At 34.1% G+C, this 9416-nt stretch overlaps 1 protein-coding gene across 1 annotated transcript; it reads right to left on the bottom strand.

Moving 5' to 3' along the window:
- Positions 1-5212: 5212 nt before the first annotated feature.
- Positions 5213-6590, bottom strand: LOC107926760 (AT-hook motif nuclear-localized protein 19). Its single transcript, XM_016857691.2, has one exon. It carries the CDS (start codon positions 6304-6306, stop codon positions 5398-5400), a length of 909 nt encoding a protein of 302 aa, XP_016713180.1. The 5' UTR covers positions 6307-6590; the 3' UTR covers positions 5213-5397.
- Positions 6591-9416: the final 2826 nt, after the last annotated feature.

Below are 9416 nucleotides of genomic sequence, written 5' to 3' on the forward strand. Positions count from 1 at the left end.
TATTAAATGTTCCCAACCAACAAAAATATTGTCTCCCTTTCTTTGTAGCAGTTCACTCATATTAAATACTTCACTTTTATTATTGACATGTCAAGACTCAAGATGAATGCATATAGAGAATGTGGCAAGTTAACCTTAGTTTCATGCATAAAACAAGATATGAATGTCTCATCACTCTCTTCCCTCAAAAGAAAATGCATATATGCAGGGGAGGGGTTGATGGGGCATTCATATCTTGTATCATTCATGAGATTAAGGTCAACTTGTCACCATCTCTCTATGCATGCATCTGGAGTCCTGATGTCAATAATTGAATGAAGTCTTTAATATGTTGTGCGTAGTCTTGTCTCATGCATTTATTCTTGTGTTGTGTGCATAACGCCTCTCTTAAGTTTTGACCATGGATTTTTTTTCCGTATGTTGTTTAAACTTGAAAGAGAAACGTATGAATGCTAAGTTTAGAAATGTACATGGCAAACTCAAAGAAGCATTGGACAGTGTTCAGGCTAACCCCAAAATCCAGGCGGAATTTTAGGGGTTCTAGTAGCTAAGATGTTCACATCATGATACATGTGGTAGGCAAAATCTTAATCAGTCAGATTGTCAACTAGATCTGGTTTCTGTAGTGGGACCCTTTTCCTTGAAATTGGTACAAATAGCCCATCTTTTGTCTTCTTCTACAATTGTCCATTTCTGCACTCTATCTTTTATTGTAAATTTACAGAAAATGGAAAAATATCAATATGCCCCCTTACTTTTTGATATATATGTTAATGGTCCCCCACTCCCCCTTCTGCCTGCATTCAATTATTTCCGGCATGCATAATGATAAGCAGAGCTCCACAATTCCAGCTTATCAACCAACACAGTAATTTGGAGACTGCAAGAGCAAAAGATTGAAATCCCATCCTTTACTTTTGCAGACGTTGGTAAGGTTTAATATGCCATTATTGTTCCAATATGATGGTTTTGATTCAGTTCTGTGGAAGTTCCAGTATAAATATATATATCTTGAAAGAAACCTGCTTATTACTGTAAAATATTAGTTTTTGTTTTGTTTTAATTAATTGTTCGTCTCTCTTTTCTTTGTATTTCTAATGGAAGTGAGATGGTATTTAAATGAAGATTGTATGCCTGCATGCAACACATGTAGCTTTCTAAGGTTTAAAATCCGGGATTGAAGAGCCATATAAACTTCCTTTTTGACTTTTCTAAGTTTTATTTGAGAAAACTGCTAAACATTAAGATCAAGACAAAATGGATATTTATTTGTTGTAGACTTGCCATATAGCACCCTAAATACTAACAAATGAAAATTAAATTAATCTAGCTTAATTGCTGATGTGCATAATAGGATTGAAAAGAACATTTATGCCTCATAAACCGATAGTCTGTCACCGAATTAAAAAGGCCTTCCTCCTACTTCTCAGATATGGACCATGAAAAGTTAATTATTATGACGGTTATCAAATATTAGTTTTACATATATGTGATAGCCTCTCTAGTGCCTTAAGGTTTGGCATCCCCCTGCTGCATAATCATCCATGTATCAGGATTTAGTGATCCATAATCTGCTGAAGTAATCAACAGTAGGGGAGAGAAAACAACTTCATAGTTATTGACTTCAAAATTCGGACTGTATTGAGCTATAGATGGAAAGAATATTGTAGGAAGTGAATATGAAAGTACCTTCACATTGCATACTCCAACATGATCTGATCCCATCATTGAATTCATACAAATATATGGGTCCCATCGTGCAACCCTCTAATTAAAACTATAATTAGAAACTTTGGAGAAAAACATAAATGACTCATTTAACATCCAGAGAATGCTAGTAACTACAAAAAGTATAGCCGTCCCCTTGTTTTGTACATTAGTTGAAGACGTCTGGATAAAATCATAACCGCAGTCCTTTCTTTCCTTTCATTTTCTGTTTTTGTTTAGCAGCAATCATTTTCTGTTTTTGTTTAGCAGCAATCTTTGGCCTCCATACACGAGGAGTTGATGAATCATTTATTTGAATCTTCCAGCCGTGTACGGATACTGAAGATTGCTGTTCAATAAAAATGACAGGTTGTAACTTGGTGAGCGGTTGTCACGTTTGGCTCTTACTTTGAGTAGACTCTTCTTTAGTTTTAACTTGCTTTTCTAGTTTGCAAGTTCCCTTCAGGAGATGAATGTTGGTAGCTGGTGACCATTTATCAGGGATTGCATCACGAATAATGATTCATCAGGGAACTGAAACAAGTGAGTGCATTAAAGTACTCCTGCTTTAGTAGACTATGTTAAAATGGCCATCAATGGGATGAACGTGGTGTTATTTGATTGGAAAATCGAAATAATTTGAGATTATCTAACCGGATAGGAGGTGCAACCTTTTGAAAGTTAGGTCAAATGGCACCTAATTCGCTGAGAACGCTGTGTACCCCACGGCAGGTACATGCAACGAATAAAATAATTCAGCATTTTAGACCTGGAAAGTGAACTTGCTCTCAAATTTCAATTGCTGATGCATGATTCTCCATTATCAATAAATAAATTAATCGTTTGCAATTATACAGATTAGGCTTTATTTGGGTGGACCACATTTCCATAATATCGATTTTCCGGATTCCCTCTTAAAAGTATTATAGTTTAATTACCTTGTTCAACTTTTAAGAAGAGCCAGGGCTGCAAACATTGGTAAAACTACACTTAGAAAGACAACTAGGGTAGATAAAGGAATAGCTATTTCTTGTTTGGCTTTAGTTGAAGGTTATTTTAATAAAAAAAATTAATTATTAAATCCAACGTGGGTTCCACCACTCTCACTGCTTTGCCATTAGAATGTTGTGCAAGTAACTAGGTGAAATTACTAAGGTGTTCATTAACAATGTCATCATCATGTGAATCCATGTGACGAGGGTCCTTGATGTTTGCTAAAACTCTAGAATCCTTTTGACTGTTTAGAAAACCAGCCTTTTTATGGACATCATGCTGATCTTTTGCCATTAACTTGATTTAATTCCTTTCTTTACCTTAATAGATTGTAATAGGATGAGGATGATGACTGTGCAGCCCTCGTTCTATACTTTCAAGTTAATCCATCAGCCAAAGCTTAAGATTCTTGTAGCTGGAGGACAAATTCAAAAACCCGATTTCTTAAGATTCTTGCTGCTGGAGGACAAATTCAAAAACGTTACTTCAAGAAACTGGATTCTAGTTTCATTTTATTAGAGATCTGTGTATAATATGCTAACATCTTTTACATTGTTCCGTCATAACGAAATCATTCACATTCATAGTCTTAAAAATTTATGCCAATACAACTGTTTCGGACTTTATCATTACTTCTGACATTTGCTCATGTTGTAGATGAAAGGTTTGCATGAAATCCATGGTTTAAATTCTCTGCAGCTATGCCAGTAAAGATGGAAATATACCTAAATGAGCATTTGGAACTTAAGGAGCAACGACTGTGATCGAACTTTTTATCGATCTAGTTAGTTTCAAGTCTCATGATGCTTTCGTTTCTTACTTCTGCAAATGTGAATACTGAAAAACAGTAGTCTTACATGTAGTAATGCCTTGAAAGATGCTGTTTTGTGCAAAATTCAATGCACATTCCATCATGTTTTCATATTTTTTAAAGAATGTTTGATTTGCTGCCATTTGTGTTCCTTCTGCAGACTGCCATTGAATTTCACTGCTGCACTTGGAATTATTTTAAAGGTAAGCCAAGAAGCATGCCAAAACTCATGAAAACGTTACCCCCCAGTTTAGTTGATTCATTTATGGAACTTTCAAGAGGGTGTTAGGTGGATGAAAGGGTTTGGATTTTAGCATTTGTAATTGTTTTTTTTTCTCAGATTTCGATTTACATGTGTATACATATGAAAAAAAACTCAAGGTTCAAGGATGATGCACAAAAATTAAAAAAATAATGCTGAGTACGAGAATTTGCATAGCACATGGCATGGCATGAAGCCAAGAACCATTCTTGCTTTCGCACTTCCCAGCCGAAAGCACCCCCATTTCATTGCATTTCATATAATATTGGTGGAATAAGAGAGATAATATTAACAGTTAAATTGCATTTTGTTCGTTATACTCAAAAGATTGATAAATTTGTGTTGTATTTTTCATTAGAAGGTAATTTATTTTTCTGATAAAATTTTATTCATTTTTGCTGTTAAATTGACTTTTGAACATCAAAATGAGGTTCATGTGGCATGTTACGTGTAATTGTTTGGTTATTTTGTCAGCCACACAAGATGAAATTTCTATTAGAAATGATAAGTTTACTTTTTTTTTATCTAATGTATATGGATTAATTTATTCATTTTTTGAGTAAATACAGCAAAATATAATTTTACTTTTGATATAAAGACTTTCATAGTACTTTTATTAAATTAACGATATTTTAATATTATCTTTATTCAATTAAATTAATACTCAATAAAAATATTATTCAATTGAATTAATTAATAGAACAATTTAATTAAAAATTTACCTATAGCTTACCTCATTACCTAGTTTGAGGCACAAACATGATAACTACTAATTTTACTTTTTCTTCCAAAACAGAAAATAAACTTAATTCATGCAATCATCTTTAAAAAAAATAGTTTCAATTTAACATTTATGATCCTTTTATTTTATATAAATAATAACTTTATGTAAACAAAAGTTAATTGAAATGATAAGGATGAAATAGGTAATTTATAAAAATTAGGTGATATTTTTGTTATCAACTGTTTCAATTGATAGATGATGTATAAATGTAATATAAATTCTCTAAGTACCAACATCCCCTCACCTAAATTACATCATACCAACCTAGAAACATAAGTAAAATCAACATGAAAAAGAGAAGCAATCTTGTAAAATGGAGGTATGTTTTTGAAGTTGAGCTTTAGCTCCCACTCAACCATTTTATGCCTTTTTAGTTGATTATCAAGGAACTAGGAACAGAAAATGCATATAGTCTTATAAAATGCAGACAATTCTTTGCTTGGAACAGAAAATTGATATTAAAATCATGACATTAACTCTCCTCTTCTGCAACATAGTAGTAAAAATATGGTATTCAAGCCATTGTTGACATAAAATGATCCAAAAACAATTAATTGAAAATATTCGAATATGTGAAAAAAGAAATGAATTGTAAGCTTGTGAATTGCAATGAAAATGGAGGTGGTTTTAACGATTCATGGAAAAATTCACTAAATATATAATTAGTGATATACCTTTTTATGCTGTCTTATGATCTAACAAAGAAAGAAAGAAGAGATGAAAGGAAGTTCGTAAGAAACTAAACATCATCTTATTATGCAAAGTAATGAAAGTGAAAGCATATATCTAAATCTCTCACAAGCAATGTTTTTTCTTTTTCTATTCTACTTTCTCTTATGTTTACTGATATGGTGGCCTTCCACCATGTGCCCAACCATAAGCCTCATGGCTCAACTGTCCACCGTTAGGAACCAAATTTGGTGGCAAATTATTATAAACTTGCAACCCTGGAGCATCACCACCACCGCCACCTATGCCGCCTTGTTGATGTCCTCCACTTCCACTTCCACTGCCAATCCCTGGTGGGGATCCACCGCTTCCACCACCACCACCACCAAGCTGACCTTGAGCTCCACCAGCTCCTTCTTCTTCCTCCTCCAAAGGCAGCCTCTCATATGTAGCGTTAGAAAACGTTGCTGCTATAACCATGACAGGCCCTGATGCCATCAGTGACCCTACTACACTACCTCCAACAACCTGTCCTTGACCACCGGCTAGGTATATAGTTAACCCGGTTGACCCTGGAGGAGCTGGTCCAGGCAGAAACGCACCAGTTAAAGACAAAATCTCGAACCTACCATGAAGAGCCATCACTGCACCAGGAGCTGAAGGTTGTCTGAGTGTAACGTTAGTGACGGTTCCACTCCCACTAAGAACTGAAACTCCTCTTTGTCTCCTCCTAGCAAACTGAGCTAGGGTTTCAGCTACATCAGAACCATTAGCTATTTCCATAACGTGACTCCTCAGTGCATTAGGGCTATCCCTGGTGACAAAGATGGGTGGTTTGGGCTTGTTTTTGGAGCCTGCTGGTCGACCTCGGGGACGACGAGTGGAGACTTCTACGGCACCTTCTCTGGGTTCATCGCTATGCTCTTTGTCTTCTTCTTCTTCTCCGGTTCCTCCACTGCCTGTTTCTCCATTGTTTGCCATGGATATACCCAGATCTGGTTTCTTCATTGGAGATGATGAAGTAGCTGATGTTTCCATTCCCTGTAGCCCTACTTGCCCCGCCCACCATAGATTAGCCATGGTTTTCAAGTTTTTGAGCTCACGAAAAGAAAGAAAAAAAGATTATAAACAAAGCAGTAGAAAACTGGATTTGGATCTTGTTTTGGGTAGTGATACGACCGAATCAAGGCTTTAACAACAAGAGAACAGATGGAAGAATTCAACTCTCTAGAAAAGTTGGCCGCGAGAGAGAGAGAGAAACTAGTGGAAAGCAAGCAAGTATGATAACCGATCAAAGCTAAGGAATTGCTAAGGGCAAGAAATTAACCCCAAAAAAGTATATATTTTTATTTCCTTCTTGTTTAATTATGCCCTATCTCTATACTCTTTCAAACTTTTTAATTGATAATATTATTAATGAATTTTCGTATGTAATATTTTAATATTTAAAACTTTTATTTAAGTATTAAAGTCTAATTGGTAACATATATTTAAAATTTAACAAAAGTTAATTCAATTTTAATTTTTAAATCAAACTAATAGAGAGATCAAATTTTTTAAATTAAGTGGAATTAAATTTAAATATTTAAAAATACAAGGATTAGACTTTTTGAGGTGTAGTAAGTACAAGTTCCTTTTTAAAAATTTCCAAGAAATTTGTTGGATTTATATTTGCGTTGGCTTTGGGGGGTGTGGACTGTCAAGGCCCTGGGGAGCTATGGTTTCTTTGTATTTTCAATGCAAAAACTTTTTCTTTGGAAAATGTAATGGGAAGGAGTGATGGGAAAATTTAGGGTTTATTTTATTTTGTTGGAAGGTGAGAAAGTGGGGTGCACGACTTACTTCTTGCTCTTGCCCCGACGCTACATGTACTTCATTTATGTTATCAGAATTTTTTAAAATTATTTATATTCACTACTTAAATCGAACCCATTTTATGTATGATTTTATGAACATAAAAAAAATTAAAAATAAAATAAAATATATTCCTTCAAAAAATATATACATCTTTATCTACGAGCCTACTTGAATTCGAATACTAACACATGCAAACATCATATATAGATAAATAGACCATCATATATAGTAGCAAATTTGAGAAGTTTTTTAGTTGTAAACATATATACTAAGATTGCTTAGGATTCTCATTATTGTATCAAAACATCATATTTATTTTTATAGTTTATAAAAGTTGTACTCCTACTTAATATTTATTTTGTAAAATTATGATTTTTTTAAAATTAATTATATAGAATCCCTCTATTAGTTAAAAAAGTAAACTCGACATTATTCCAAAAATTAGTAGTAATAATAAGGTATAGCAAAATAATAGTTGCAAAACCCTCTTTGCATGACCATCCTTTTTACCAGCCCATTCGAAGCTTACTCTAATTGCACTCAACACATCAACCTTTTTTTATGGAATGCGGATATCTTCATTCTTTTTCATGTTCCATCAAAATATACTTGAATTTCATTTTTTTTTTTATTTTTATGAAATCATCTAAGTTCAGAACTGCATACATGTATTTTTGCAACCTTAATTTTTAATTTAACTTTTAACCTTCTAAACGTGGAGGTATTACCTAATGCTCTTCTTGGATATACACACTAATCAATAAATTAACTGGTTACTGTTGTTTTTTTGCAACAAGTTCATTGTAGAGAATAGTCAAAGTATGATGTTGTAGTTAATAATTAATATTATCAAGTAGCTGGGTTTTGATTAAATGGTTTTTGATTAATTTATAAATAAAGGTTTTCAAACTAGTATTTTAAGATTATTTTTTTAAAAGGTAAGATATTATTCATAATACATTATATAACCAATAAGTTTATTCCAACATATTCCAGTCCATTGAGTAGAAATATAATTATATTTCCAATACATGATAAGCTACCACCTAGTCGTTTAACAGGTTGAGTAGTTGAACCTTCACTAGGAACTATATATTACTTTAATTGATCTCATAATGAATAGAATAAAATAATTATACATGTTGATAGGAATATGTTGTAACACCCCAAATCCGGTCCAGACGTTATGGTCGAATCTAGCGATTTTATATGATAGAGTGTTTAAAAACTGTGTCGTTGCGTTAAAACCATTCCCATTAACTTCCTTTTCTTAATATCTTATTAGTTCCAAAATTGTGTTGCTCATTTAATCGATAGTTTCAAAACGTTATTTGTTTGCGGAAGCTTCTAAAACAGATTAAACAATCGTGCGTTTGAGAAAAACATTTATTTTTTTTTTGAAAACCGAGGTTTCCTACTACTAGCAATTGTAATCCATAAGGTAAAGATAATTAAAACCCAAAACCAAAGTCTGAAAGTCCAATTACAACCCAAAAACTTTGCCAGTAAAAATAGAATAGAAATAAAACAAATTATCGTAAATATTGGTTAAAAACCATGAAAGTCCAAAACCGTGGTCACCGTCGAGTCCTCCGCCGCTAGACCTGTCCATGGGCCGGGCGGCCCGGCCCGGCCCAAAATATGGGAGGGTTCGGGTAAAAATATAGGACCGAAATATGGGCTTGGGTAAAAAAATGAGGCCCGTTTAAAAAACAGGCCGGGCCTCGGGCACCACTTTTTTGGCCCGGGCCCAACCCGGCCCGAATATAATAAATATATATTTTTAATTTTTAATTTTTAATTTTAAAATACTTTTAAAATATTTTTTATTTTTAAAATAATTTTTTAATATTTATTAAAAAATGGGCTGGGTCGGGCCGGGCTCGGGCTTATGATATTTTTCCCGGGCTGGGCCTGGGCAAAATTTCAGGCCCATATTCCGGGCCTATCCGCTGTACCAATCCGTCTAGATCTAGGGATTACCTGTGCATATTTAAACAAAAGGGACAAATTTACGAAAACTCAGAGTGTAATCCCACAGAAAACAAACAACAGCAAATCACAGTGCACAGTTAAAGCAGTCTTGGGCCTAAGCCCTTTTTCAGTATTAGTAACAGTTTGGGCCTTAGCCCATCTCAGTACAGTATCAAATATGCAGTAGGGCCTTAGCCCATCACAGTATCAGTAACAGTCATGCAGTATTCAGTAACAAAGTCCTACCCAACTAGCCTCTATACACCATCTCCGTCTAACCCTACACTCTATGTGGGGATCAAATCAACCCACCCATCCCTACATTCCAAGTAGTACCGAATGCGGCACAAAACAGTAAT

This window comes from Gossypium hirsutum, chromosome D11 (assembly GCF_007990345.1).
Source record: "Gossypium hirsutum isolate 1008001.06 chromosome D11, Gossypium_hirsutum_v2.1, whole genome shotgun sequence".
Taxonomy (NCBI): domain Eukaryota; kingdom Viridiplantae; phylum Streptophyta; class Magnoliopsida; order Malvales; family Malvaceae; genus Gossypium; species Gossypium hirsutum.

Excerpts from the sequence above, each read along its gene's own strand:
- LOC107926760 (XM_016857691.2), bottom strand. The coding sequence starts at position 6,306 with ATGGCTAATCTATGGTGGGCGGGGCAAGTAGGGCTACAGGGAATGGAA.